Source organism: Lygodium microphyllum, chromosome 17 (assembly GCF_053477565.2).
Source record: "Lygodium microphyllum isolate KBCC chromosome 17, Lygodium_microphyllum_v1.1.10, whole genome shotgun sequence".
Classification (NCBI taxonomy): domain Eukaryota; kingdom Viridiplantae; phylum Streptophyta; class Polypodiopsida; order Schizaeales; family Lygodiaceae; genus Lygodium; species Lygodium microphyllum.
The window spans coordinates 25,006,123-25,021,177 of NC_141151.1; the positions used below are offsets into that span (position 1 = coordinate 25,006,123).

Sequence of the window (15,055 nt, forward strand, 5' to 3'; positions counted from 1 at the left end):
CCATCTCTTTTAGTGTTAGCACTTGTTTAACTCTCTCCGGTCTACCTCTTCTACTTGAGCCTTAATACTCTTGGACTATCTCTATCTCTTGTAGTGCTAGCATTTGTTCAACTCCCCCTAGTCTCTCTCTTCTATTTGAGCCTAAATACTCTTGGACTCTTGAGTGAAAGGGGGCTTCCGTAGCTCTCCAGTGGTTCCTTGAGTGTCCTCAGGTGCACCTTTTTGGAAGAGCACTCGAGTCCTCTCTCCTCTCTACTCATCTGTGCTCCTCTGCATTCACCATCGTATTGAAATTGATCTGTTTTCCCTCTTCACAACCCACCAACTTGGTGACAAGGAAATTATTTTTGACAAAGTGATTACTTAAAATATGATTTAGGAATTTTTCTTGCCCGAGTGCATGACTCTTTTCTTTAGAGCCCTCTTTCTCAAAACTCCAAATTTTTCTCCCTTTGGGTTCACTTGTCTAGCATTCATTTCCAATCTTCCTCTCCTTTCTCCCTCTCAAGTGTCAACTAACTCTTATTTACTCCCCTTCTTCTTCGTCTTCTTCTTCTCAAGTGCACTCGAGTGTTGCCCATAAGGTGCTTGGTCCAACTTGGGTTCTTCGGGGACCAAAATCCTTCATTATTTCCTCTACAGCACATATAGTAATATCTGTATTACTGAATTAGGCATTAGGTACCACTAATCTATTGCATCAATCTCTACTACAACAAATCAGTGGCTTATGTGTCTCTTTGGATTTTTAGAGGTTTTCTTTACTAATTATTCTACCTAATCTAATCAATTCCAATAGTCAAACCAATCCCATTTCCTATCCTATTCTATTCTAGCCATGTGAGTTTTGAAGTAAGCTCATTGATGGGAAATCAAGATACTCATTCCTCACCTCCCATTCCCAATCTCAAGCACACAAGCCTCATACTTTGTCGCATGATGTGAATGCGAGCATTGTAGAGTGATTGATTCCATCCATATTCTATGGTAACAAAACTAAATAGGTCAAGCTACACACATGACATGTGACATTACACAAAAATTCTATTATTATAAGAGCTTCAATGCTCTTGGGCTCAACCATCTCTCACATGGTCAGCTCACAATCAAATCTCATAGTAGAAGGTAGCTCTCAAATTTGCACGTACAAGAATGAGCACTTCTATTCACCTTTTAGCTTTTACACATGGATTTGTTATTTAGGGTTTCCTCCATAAGTTGGGCAGCCTTCCCACTTTAGGTTCTTGATCTGTCCCTTCTAGTATATGCATATATATTATGTCAGTTGGGCTAGCCCCATCAAAAGTGAATGGAAGATTAGGGAAGCAAACTCTTATGACTATAGGCATTCCCATCTACTCCAAGATTACTTTACAATTTGCATGAGAGTGATATTGCCTCTCAAATAATATTATAAGGTGATAGTATTACTATATGTAGATGAGTATAGTGTGCTTCGGAAAATAATCCTTCCAATTTGATTCTAGCACATCATGCTTCCACTTGACTTTGCATTCCTCTTCTTGCTATGTGAGATTAGTATACCTATTCCAAGATCTCAATCATTCCTTCAATAGATTTATTAGGAAGTTCTTCTAAGCATAGGACTTATCACATCATGTAATTATCTCCATCTACTATGAAACTTTTGTAGCAACCACCAACACCATACAAAAATGGCTTGCTACCCCTTTTCATTAATATAAATGCCACAATAGATTGCCTTGCAATGGTATGGCTCCACCTCATAGCACTGATCCTACCATCCTATTGCCATCTTAGAAGACATGGTTGATAGTTGATTTACCCATTGCAGGCATCCATTCTTCCTAGAGTTTTGTATCAAGTTACTAGAATGTGTAAAAAAATATCTTCTCCCACATAATCATAGGGCACATCAAGGGCAAGTCCCTAGGTTCACTCAGTCAAGTTGTCACTCTTAGTCTAACATTGTACAAATACTTGTGCATCCTCTAAGATAGCTTAGGAGTTTGACCTATCTCCCAATGCACTCATATAACACACCTTCTGCTACATTATAAGTTAGTCACACCCTAACGGAGTGCAAGCTATATGAAAGTACCATCAAAAAACCATAGCAAAGATCCTTCAATTTCGATGACCCTAACACAATCACATTCCACCTCTTTTGCATCTCTAACATCCCTTGTAGGCATGAATGTCACCCACGACTATAGCCTTTAATCATCAAGCATCAAAGGAAGATTCCAATCACTAACGCAAACAAAATCACTCCTCTCATAGGATCACTACTACAATCATAACGGTCCTAGTAAATGGCGTATGATACATACTCCAACTAACCTTACACCAATTGCGTCCTTATGTATGGGACAACACTCTGAGATTTCCTAGGGTTTGACCCATCTCCCAATTGTAGTTACATAACATGCCTTCCATTGTTGTGTAAGGTAGTGATACCCTTAGAGAATGCATTTTGTTCATATGTACCATTGAACGAAGATCTATCAACATCGATGGCCCTTACACAATCACCTTCCACCTCAACCGTCGATTCCAACCCTACTAGCCAAGACAGCAACCACTCCTCTAGTAGGACCCCTAGTACAATTGTGACTATCCCAGCAAATGGCATCCATGGTACATACTCTAGTATGCTACCATGAATGTTAAGGTATTGGCTCTCAAATTATCATTCTAGACATGATCCACCCATAACATGCAATTCAAAGTTTTTAGTACAAGAGATATGAATATTATTTTTGTAAAAATTTATGTTTAAGTCACAAGCTCACCCATGCAAATGTAATATTTCTCGATAATACAACATGTAATCCACTTTAGTTGGATTAGGTTAGGTTAGCCTAAGGAATATACATGCAATATTGAAAAGGAACAATCGAAAGCCTCAAAGTGGATATAGTGGTCAACCTTTGGTGGAAATCTCAATGTACAAAAACAAAAAAAAGTGAATGATAGAGCTCATTTTTATGTGTGCCACTTTGTGAGTTGTTCAAGCTCTCTTCATTCTTTGTATCTTGCTTCTAGGGGGGTGCATGTGTGAGAAACCTAGAGAGTGAAGCACTCCATTACATCCACTTGTCTTCTTCTTCTTCCTCTTACAACATACATTGCTCCAGCTTAGAGGAAGCTCAAATGCATTGGATGAAGAGCTTAGTGTGTGAAGGGCTACCATGAAGATCATGAGAACCTCTATTTCCACATCCAATAAGGAATACAATGAGAAGATATCAACGAGATGTGTCCACTAAATTTCGTAAATCATCAAGATTTCTTCTTGCATGTTCAAGGATAGAGGAGTGTGCAATGGTTTTGAGTTGGAGAATGAGCAGCTGCAAGAGGGGGGGGGGGGGGGGGGGGGGGGGGGGGGGGGGGGAATTAGTACATCTACCCTTCTTCTTCTTCTCCCTCTTCTTCCTCTTACAACACACATTGCTCAAGCTTGGAGGAAGCTCAAATGCATTGGATGAAGAGCTTCATGTGTGAAGGGCTACCATGAAGATCATGAGACCTATTTCCACATCTATTAAGGAATAAAATGAGAAGGTATCAAAGAGATGTGTCCACTATAATCTCATAAGTCATCAAGATTTCTTCTTATAGGTCTAGGGCTAGAGGAGTGTGCAATGGTTTTGAGTTGGAGAATGAGCAACTAGGTGAGAGATGGTCAAACAAGGTTGATTGAACTGTATAACAAATAAAAGATCCTTCCATGTTCCATTATTGAGTGCTCATAGAGCTTGACAATGAAATAATTCCAAGAGGCATACAAGAAATTAGAAAGGCCCTTATCATTGTATCAACTTTTAATGGTCCCTAAACTAGATGATAACGCATTCAATGTATGCATCAAAAATTGTCTATGGGTATTATTCTACCATCCTGGTGAACCAAATTGGACTTCCCTATGAGTTTCACCAACCCTAGCATCTCAATGATGATGACATAAACAACTCAACCACTAGAGGGGAAACCATTGTTGTACCTTGTTAATGAGCCTTACACAATGAAACAAATAGCATGCTAGCAGCTTTTGTTGCCAATGTATTTGAGACTGAATAAGGGGCACATTTGTTCAAGGCTAAAGGCACACCTTATTGGGTAGCAAATATTGTGCAAATGCTATAAAACCCTACAAAAGTGAGAGACCCATAGAAAAGATAAGCCTGAAAAGAACTTTGATTTCCTTATGAACTAATCACAAGGCTACTCTATAGACTAGGCCATGATGGATTGTACCTAGATGTGTAAGCACAAGATTGAAGAAGTTAGGCTAAAGGCACTTAGAGGAATAATGGGAGGTCATCTCAATGCAAAAACTATAGCTAGAAAGATCTACAATCCCAACATTAGTACCAACCGTATTCAAGGATGCAACCAAAATTTTCAAGCACTACCATATGTATGCTAATGGACCAAAGTGCCAAGTAGAAAATATAAAATGGGGCCCACACGGAGCCCACACCTACTAAAACTCTCCAATCATTTGAAAAGTGGGATATTAGTTTCATATGACTAATTATCTCAATAGCTCAATAGTTTCATGTATAGTATAGCATTTTTTCTAAGGATTCTCTAAACAATGGGCTAAGGTGCATGCCATATAGAACAACAATGCCAAGTCCATGGCTAAGTTCTAAGGGATGCAAGTAATCTTGTGCTTTGACTATTTCATCAATTTGGGAAGTGACCAACAAAAACATAAACAAAATAATTTCTTCTATTAAGCTTTGACAAGGGCAAGCTAGCGCTCTTATATTCAATCAAGGGTTGTAGATAGAAGATGAAATTTTTCGTGCTAGGACCTTCTTAATGCATGCTACATTAGAATATCTAAAAATGTAAAACTAAAAACCTTGGACAAAAGGGGAATATGAAACAATGAAAACTAAATCAAGATATACTACCCTCCAAGAAACCGACAATAGGAACATCAAATGAACAATAAAGAGGATAACATACAAATACTCATAGACTAAACTAAACTAGACCTTGAGGCGGAACCAAAAATAGCACCAACCTACCTTAAAATTGACATCATTTCACAAAGAGAATTTCCATTCATGCTCTTGTTGTTTGCTCATATGAGATAACCACAATATCGTGCCTTACGAAACTTGGACTAAGGTAGAACAACTTGAACTTGTGCCCATGACAGCTAGAATTAGCCCATATGAAAGACAACCATACTCAAGAACTTGCTACAAAGAATGGGCTCACCTTTCATGAGCAATGGTACAAGACAGATGAGCTATATATAACATGCTAGGAAGGGCTTATGAGCTTAATGACATAGGTAAAGCAAAGGGAAGTTTAAAATGCATAGCTAAAACATGGCCTATTATATGGGAGTAACACAAGCTATCGTTGAGAGGGAAGTTTAAGATCATAAAGGAATCCATTAAGAACATCTCATGGGACTATGCCAATATCTTAACAAATCCCCATATTTAAAAAGAGCTTGTATGCACCAACAAATGATAAAATTATGCATAATAAAGAGAAGCTAAAGATTGAAAAACTAATTAGTTAAATCTAATATGAACCTAGACACGAGATAGGAAACAAAGATTGTTGCATTACATCCAATGTAGAGTGTGTTAGGGTTAAAAAGACTTTATAATGTGACCCACATCCATAACCCCCACAATGATACGGTTGATGGCTCAATTGCAAATGACCCCATTCTTGAGGAACTAAAAAGACGCCCACTACTAGATAAAATCCTAGATGGAAGAAGGAATTGCATTGAGTGAGTCACCTTGGAGAACCAAAAACCATAAAATGCAAAATTGACTTAATGTACAAAATGCCAACCAGAGTGACCTAAATATTATTACAAAGCTACAATATAATCTGGATGTTTTTTTAAATGGTACTAGCCTCAACAAAAGTGAACTAGCTAAATTTTCACGATAAATAAATAAACATGGTTCACGATGCGATTGTACAAATAAACTTACTTTGATCCCCCAAAAAAAAAGGCGACAAGATTTGCCACTCACTAGTAGAAATGCAAAACTACTTTAATGTACAAAATGCCAATGAGAGTGACCTAAATATTCTTACAAAGCTACAATATAATCTAGATTTTTTTTTCAACGGTACTAAACTTAACAAAAGTGAACCGGCTAAATTTTCATTGTAAACAAATAAACATGTTTCACAATGTGATTGTACAAATAAACTTACTTTGATCCTTTTATTTAAAAAACAACAAGATTTAACACTCACTAGTAGTTGAACATGATATCAAGGCACATGACAATATTGGAGAGAGAATATAGATCCTAAGGACCCTTGAACTCCAAACAAAAAACTTGTAAATAAGATGATATAAGATAAAAATTTATACTAAAAAATGAAAGCACTATCAAAAAGTAAACCCCTAGATATCAAGATCAATCTCATTTTCGAAGTTCCCTATCATACATTGAATGTGGCTAACCTACTCTATCACAACCTACTCAACACCTACACCTCCTTTGGCTTCACAAACACAACTAAAACTACTCTACCCCAATTTCATATGTTTTAATCAATTTTATTCTAATGTTCAAATGGTTTAATGGCCACCACAACCGCTATGGAAGAGATACCTTACTAACCTACCACTTGCGTTGGTAGGGAAGAAGAGGGTGGTTCATGCTCCCACCAAGGTGGGTTAGCCTCATGTTATGTAGTTTTTGTGCAAACCCCCCATGCTTTGTTGTTTTATAATATGACTTGAAAATTTAAATATAAGAAAAAGCTTAAAGAAAAGGCTTAGTAGTAGTATGACTATTTGTGATTGTGACTATGAAGACATTGAATTGACCCTTGAAATATTGCTTGCGACCACCCAACGAGGAGAAAGTAATTAATAAAGGGACAATTGGCAACCCCAAACCAATTCATCATGAGCACCCTTTTAAAGTTAGATTGTGTGTGTGTGTGTGTGTGTGTGTGTGTGTGTGTGTGTGTGTGTGCAACAAACTCAAAAAGACCAAGATAACTCAAACTTTTGACATCCAAAAATATGCTAAAAATGTGTGTTTTTAAAAAGTACTATGAACAAAGCATTATTACTCAATCATAGCATATATTATACTAAACAATACAATGAGATCACAATATCAACCAATGAATTAAAATGTGATCTTTTTCTTTTCTTTTCCAGCTTTCAAACAAAGTTACATTGCAAAAATTTAATATCGAATCATGTGAAAGGCTAAATCTTTACTCTTACACAAATATACATACATACATGTGTGCATGCATACATACATGCGTGCATGTGTGTGTGTGTGTGTGTGCGTGCGTGCGTGCGTGCGTGCGTGTGGAGAGAGAGAGAGAGAGAGAGAGAGAGAGAGAGAGAGAGAGAGAGAGAGAGAGAGAGCAACAATGAGAAATCATTTAAATGGTGGTTGAAAAGTTCTTACTAAGCAATATAACTTCCAAGACATATCTACTCCATAGTTGTAGTCCTTGTTGGGGATAAGATTCTTCTTGTGACTTAACACTTGGTAAACGAGGCTAATGCTCAATCATTAGACGTTGATTAGAGATAGGTCAAATTCATATTGCACAATGTAAAATTATAACTTGTAGCCTATTAATAAGATAATATTATCCTAAACACTCTAGGGTTATTATCTTTACTCTTGGAAGTTGGATTTTACTTGCATAAGGTTGGTTGAGAATCATACAAAAGTATATTCTCATTAATATTGCATTCGGAAATACTAATCCACCCAAAATGTTGAATTCAAAATTGCTTGTGCAATTGCTATTCACAATTGCAATTTGTTGAACTCACATATTTGCAAAGAACTCTTGCTCACATGTGTAGCCTAAATCGAATATGTAGCTAAATAGGACCTACACTCTTGATTAACATTAACTACTACTAGCGTTGGCATGAATTATAGGATAATTTACAAGCTTTAAATGGGTAACCAAGTCCATGGAACCTTTGAACAAATGGCTACCTTATTGCATATATTAAGAAGTGTCAAGTCCTAACATAGTAAGGATTGAGCTCAACCTTGCTCATGTAGATGCCTCATTGTTCACTCTAGATAGATTATTGTGAGCCCATACCTTCCATCATGGGGAATTAAAATATAACACCGCAAATGCCAAATCTACCAATTGAGACAAGCTTAAGCCCTTACCTTGCATCCCCAATGAGCCCTAAAGATGATTCTCGACTCAAGCAAGAAATGGACTCACCTTATGCATGTTTCTTGTAGAATCCTAGATGTGTGAGCATGTCTACACATGTGTGAAAAATGATTAATTTATTCCGACCATTCCCTACCATTGAATTGCATATATTGCTTTGGCAAAGTCAAATTCCAAAATAAGTTAAGTTTATCAACTTGAGATTGTGAGTATTGCAATATTGAGATCAGAAGTATATCAAGGGCAAAATGCTTTTTGACATCTAAATCAGCCTTTAAATTGATGGAAAACAAATGTAATCAAATATTTGACAATGTTTAGAACTAGTTGAGTTCTGAATCAGCTCATCTAATTAGCTGATATGGTCACAACCTAGAAAGATAGCACCACGTCTACTTTGGCATTACACAACAGAGCTTGCTTAGAATACAATTTCAGATCAATTACATGTTAAATTTCCTTCCTACTTTGGCATTACACAACAGTTGACTTAGAATAGACATAAAATGCATTACATGCTGGAATTTTCCAATTATCTTAAAAAACTCTTTCTTGTTATTTGATAACTTTCTAAATTATCAATTAAACATGGAAACCTTTCCTTCTAGACTGCTAGTCACCTTTGATGCACTGTTGCACAAAAATCCAAGGGATGCAGGGACATTATAACAACGCAAGCAAGGAAACGCTACCAACAATTTTTGCATTGTGGTACATGTGAAAACATTGATGCAAGGCTCTACTCAGCTGTTGCCTCAAAATCTCCAAGAGTTTTTAAGAAATTAACTGCAGTCACTATGACCCTTTTTTGTTGACAGACTTCCACATCACCTAGGTGATGCCAGCTGCAGATACTCTCCCTGCAATTGACATGGAACATAAACATTTGACTTTAACAAATCAATAGCATTAAAGGACAGGAATGATCATAATAAGTAAATTCCAATGCATACGGTATCATAGAGTACAATCACAATATGCTTTATAAATTTCTACACAGACACTGCAACAAAGAAATTTGTACACAAACAATACAATGTAGAATTTTTTTCCTGAATCCTTCCAAACACCAAAAAACAAATGAGCAACTTAGAGGAATAAAGACAATAGCAGTTAATGGTAATATCTATATGAAATGCTGGAAAATTATACAGCAGACTTGACTAGTTTGACTGCTGAATGCATAATGATCGTAGTGTACAATTGCAATATATTGTATCAATCTGTGCACGAACAATGCAGTGTAGAAACTTCTACACAAGCAACGCAATGAAGAAATTTGTTCCTACATCCTCCCAAACATCAAAAAACAACACATTATCTATAAGATACTTGAGGGATAAGGGTAACAGCAGTTAATGGTATATCCATGTGACATGCTAGGAAATTACACAGCAGGTTTGGCTAGTTCGACTGCTGATTTGACCAGTTTGATCACTGCTCCTGAACCCACAATAGCAGTGGTATATGTGGTACCAAAGTTACTTAAGCATATATTTCCAATCACCAATTAAGAATATATTTCGAATTACCCAATTCAAAGTTCAGTAGGGGCTTCTGCTGGTTACATGCATATACTATCAAGATGTCCTTGTGTAAAGGCATCTTCTCATTGGTATAATCTCCCGTATGAATATGGCTAAGATGAGGCATAGTGTGAAACTAGCATTCACACTTGCCAAGGGCAGTAATTAACTTGAGTCATCAAGCACTTAACCACAACTAAATAAGAATATATTTCTAATTACCCAATTCAAAGTTCGGTAGGGGCATCTGTTGTGTTACATGCATATACTATCAAGATGTCCTGTATAAAGACCACCTCTCATTGGTGTAATCTCCCACATGCATATGTCTAAGGTGAAGCATAGCATGAAACTGGCCTTCACACTTGCAAAGGGCAGTAATTAATTTAAGTTATAAAGCACTTGACCGCAATTCAGCAATAAATCACTTCAGATAGGAGGAGCTAGAATGTTCATTCTTAGGGACAAAGACACATATTGGTCCGAACACTTGGTGCCCCTTTCAGCATTTCTTTAAGATTACTAGAATCATTCATCCTGAGTACAAAATAGCCGATTTTGCTCTGAAACCCTAAATTTCAGTCACTAGCAGTCACTAACCAGCAAATTACTCATGTACCTGCTCTTCATTAATCAGTGCACCCTGGCCTGCTCTTTGATTCCAAGCTGCTCTCACCAACTCTGATAAACTAACTTCAGAGCTACTCAGACCTGCCATGAACACTTCAGCTTCCACATAACCTCCTCAAATAGCATTTCCAACAAAGCAAGACTAATGCCAACAGCAAACTCTGCCCTCTCAAGAGAGAAAGTGCTGCACACAATTTGCACACCAACCCTAGACAGCAAGTCTACGTTGAATAGAGAAGCTTCAAGTTTTGCATTCCAGCAACTCATCAACTATGGTGATCAAAGAGGAGCTGCCTTTGCTAGCATAGTGTGCTAGAGGAGATTCACTTCGGTCAAACCATAACTTTAGTGGAAGGTATTTGGGTATCAATTGCTCAATGTTTAGAAAGTAGCCCTTAGACTCTACAGTTCTTGCACAAGTACGTTGTAATGTATTTGAAGTAAAAATCTAAATTGATAGTTGACTCATAAAGTTTAATCATTCAGCTTTCCTACTTCATGTAGGATTGTTCATTTTCAGCATATGAAAGAAATTGGTCTGCATATTCCCCCACGCACCAAGTCTTGCAAGACTTTGCACACAGCATACTTGTGTATGCTATGCACCATGCACGACTCACAAGATGCCCACAGCCAGACAAGCAACTTGGCAAATTTCAAATCTAGCTCTTCCTACATACAATAAGATTTGATATGCAAACTTGTGACTTCTAGGTGAATGTGAATAAGCTGAAGTTGTCTGAGGCCACTTTGAAGAGTGTCAACAATGAATGCAATGAGAAGCAAGATGCCATCTTCAAAGACTTGTGCATGGAGCTGAAAAAGATACACTATCTAGTCTCACATACTTGCAGGAGGCACCCATTCATTGCCCAAGTAGCAAGCACCAAACAAGTCACCATGGCCTATGACCTATATGAGGCCATGGCTTTGGAAGCTCCTCTACTGCAGCAACTCTTATTCCTCTAGTTCCGAGCATCACATCAGTTATCATGAAGTATGTGAGGCATAGCTTTGGGAGCTCCTCTAGTCCAACACACCTTGTTTAGGACAATACTCCAATAAGACAGCCTACCTAAGTATGATGATGACAAGGTCATTAGTGATAGTGATTTTGGTAAACATTTTGAGGCTTCCACTAGTGAGCACAAATCTCTTCCTACTCATCCATGTGAGCATGTATCATAAGGATTCTACATGATATACAGTTTGAGTGTTTTCATAATATGAGGAGGCCATGATTCAAAGGAAATTTGGAACTTACCCTTTAATATGAGCCTTTTTATATGGTGCTTTTTGAAATACATCTTGACTCTTGGATATTCCATGTAAATAAGCTTAAGACGAAATTGGATGACATAGATAATTTCTTCTCAAGGAACGAAAACATAGAATTCTTTGACAAAGAGTCATATCCACATGAGTTTAAGACAATTTTAGATATGTAGTATGGACAAAAACAGAATACTATTTATAAGGAGTACTTGATAAAATGGAAGGATTTAAAAGAGAATCCAACATAGAAGTATGCAAGCACAGTTTAGAGGCACTTTCTTGATCTAAAGTTGTACCTTCCCAATTTTGTTTCCAGGATGGAAACATTCTTGAAAAGGGAGGAAGTGTCATGTAGATTAACATGACATGATAGGAAAACATAATTAAGAGATATCATGTAATATATATGTCTGAGGTTCAAGGTGCACAAGAAATTGTGTGCACACAATACACACTTGTGATGGGAGTTAAGGCCCAAACAGTTTACAACATAGACCACTAATGCATCCCAACAAGGACTAAAGGCAAGTAAGTGGGCAATATTGTAAGCATGATCAAACTTACTAACGATATTGAATTAACAATTAATATGGTCATGAAAGGTTAGGTCGCGAGTTACAACTCCTCTCTCCATATTTTCTCTTTTGAATTCTTTGCTAAACCCCAATTTAAAGGTCAAGCCAGCAAGGTTCATTCTCAGCCTATCAAGCCCTTAAGTAAAAAAGTTATTTAGCTTTGTAGAAGAGTGAGCTCTGGAGAATACCTCTCATCTCCAAAAACATGGCCTCTACTTACAACACAAGCTCTTTGTACGAGGCTACCTTAATTAAGAACCCTTGCAGTTGTGCTCTACAAAGAAGAGAAAATTTTGGGATTGACCAAGCTCCACCTTTCCACCAAAGATATCATATTGTGGTAAAGCCAAGGAATGAAGATAGCATCCCTTTTGACCCAAATGGGTATCAAGTTGGGTGGGTGACAAACAAATGCTTGGTAGTTTCAGATATAGGTCCCTATACAAGAATAATACTAGCCTAACTTCACCTTTCAGCCTTCGATCTTCACCTCTTCAAGTCTCCATTTCATCATCATACTTGGAAGTTGGTATTCATACCAGCTGTGAGACACACGTCTCCGAAAACATGCGTGTCTCAAAGCAAACAAGACAAAATTCCTCAAGCTCTTGTATTTACATTGTAAACATGGAGCATAATAGGGAATATGGCTGCACAATAACATGTCCACGTTGAAACCGGGTGTGCTTTTGCATTCTCCCTACTCTATGCTCCTAGTAGCTTCTAGCAATCCTTGAACCCAAAGCCTCTAGAACTCAAGGCCATAAACTTTGCAAATGTGAGTAGCTGCCCACTCAGGGAAATCGAGGAAGAGAGAGATGATGACCTAAATGATGGTGACGCAAAGGGAAGAGAGATGCCTAAAACCGGCCTTTAGACAACCTAATTGCAATTGTAGCCACAACTAAGGCACTAATCTAAGCTTGGATATGCCTGAGCTAGTTTATGAACTGTTCACAAGTGTATTTCATAGCGATTGAAGGGAAGTCCTTCAAAGAAACCTGAACTCGAGCATTCATCACAAGTGGAGGAGATAGATGAGAAATCACAAGAGGAAGAGCCTGATACCTGGTGGTGGTGGTGATGGTGATTCACTTCATCTTGGCCTCGGTGAAGAGGACGTGCTTCTTGACGACTGGGTCGTACTTGCGGAACTCGAGCTTGTGAGTGATCTTGCGGGGATTCTTGGGCTTCACGTAGAAGTAGCCAGTGCCCGCCGCGGACACCAGCCGAATCAACACATTCACTCCCTTCTTCCCTTTCCCCATGGCCGGCCTGCCTGCCTGCCTGCCTGCCTGCCTGCCTCTCTCTCTCTCTCTCTCTCTCTCTCTCTCTCTCTCGCTGGCTCTGTCCGTATGGCTTTCTTGCTTTAAGGATGGTTGGGGGTTGGCTTTTCTCTAGAGAGGCAACGCTGTTTTTGAAGCGCAGGCCTAAATTTAACGAGGTGCCTACAATTTCATATCTGGACATGGCTTTTTCTTCAAAAATAATGATCAAACTCGTTCTAGACCAAAGGCTGGACGTAGAACCTACCTGGGCTGGGCGGACATGGCTTAGAGCAACTTCACATGACCTTCAATCTCCAAAGGTGGAGCAAGCAAGCACTAGTATTGATATCCAGACCATGGATCTAGCCCGCACTTCCAAGATCACCCTACAACCGGCACTTTCTTGTTGATGATGGCCCAGCGTTTACATATCCAACCATGCTACCTTTGGCCAAATCAAAGGATGAGATAAGCAACAGTAGCTCATGCTACCTTTGGCCAAATCTCCAAGTTGTCATAGCGATGCACAAATAAAGTAAATAAAAGAGCTACTAAGAGGAGCTACTCATTGTGTGCCTTCCGTAGTCAATTATGGGTGGTGTCTAAGGATGTCTGTATATCTGCCATGTCACAAGAGGACACCACCTACAAGATGGCCTTGGCCTTGTAGCTATTGAATGGCCTACATAGACTCTACAAGGCGTAGCTACCCTTATCCTTTCTAGGAGTCCACATCACCCAACTAGAGACACAATCCTACCACCAACAACCCCTTTTCATCAAACCCCCTACTTAGTATATACTCAATGTCATCCCACACTTAATCCTTTTACTTATAATTGTGATGTTGATAATAATCAATATCTCCATCATCATCCCAACTATCTTTCTACCTATACTAGTTATATTGTGATGCCTAGCATTCCATCATCTTATGAAACGTGCACACCATCCATTTGGTGAGAAAGACTTTGCTTAAGTCTCTTCACGTGACAATATAGAATCTATGTAGTAGCATAGAAGCATATGTAAATGTCATATAATTTGATTCACATGTATTGCCTAATAGAAGACATGCATGATCCAATAAGCATGTCTTTACTACTTCATGTAGGGGTCCTAGAGGGATAGAAGAAAATTTGTTATCAATTAACGAGTTCTAAACTCCACATTGTAGGCTACAATCTACTGTGCACATTTATTGGGACGTTAGGCTCATCACGGTTGTTATCATTTTGTGGAGCATACATCTATTTATCAATCTACTCTTGAAGTTCAAAGTGATAAATTTCTATCAAATTAGTTTTAAAGTTTAAAGGTTATAATAGCTTTCTATTATTATCAATTTGTCTTTGAAGTTCAAAGAACTAGGCCTAGTAAATCTTACATGGCCACATTTTGATCTTCCAATCTCCCAAGCCTAAGGCTAGTTTTAAAAACAACAAGAATAGAAAGAAGTACACATGTGGAAAGTTTCATATATGTGCTACTTAATGAGGCATGGCTTACAAAATACATATTGTTATTCTAGCCATGATGTGCATTAAGGACACCATTGTGTGCAATTGAGCCAAAAGAAGAAACAAAGATAACGTCTTAGACTCTACCACAA

General features: G+C 38.1%; 1 protein-coding gene across 1 annotated transcript; it reads right to left on the bottom strand.

Moving 5' to 3' along the window:
* Positions 1-8,406: 8,406 nt before the first annotated feature.
* Positions 8,407-13,592, bottom strand: LOC148021700 (uncharacterized). The gene is made up of 2 exons (XM_087697192.1): positions 13,244-13,592; positions 8,407-9,029 (listed from the first exon to the last, which is right to left on the bottom strand). The coding sequence occupies exon 1, from the start codon at positions 13,441-13,443 to the stop codon at positions 13,267-13,269; it is 177 nt and encodes a 58-aa protein (XP_087553318.1). The 5' UTR covers positions 13,444-13,592; the 3' UTR covers positions 8,407-9,029; positions 13,244-13,266.
* Between the last annotated feature and the right edge of the window lie 1,463 nt (positions 13,593-15,055).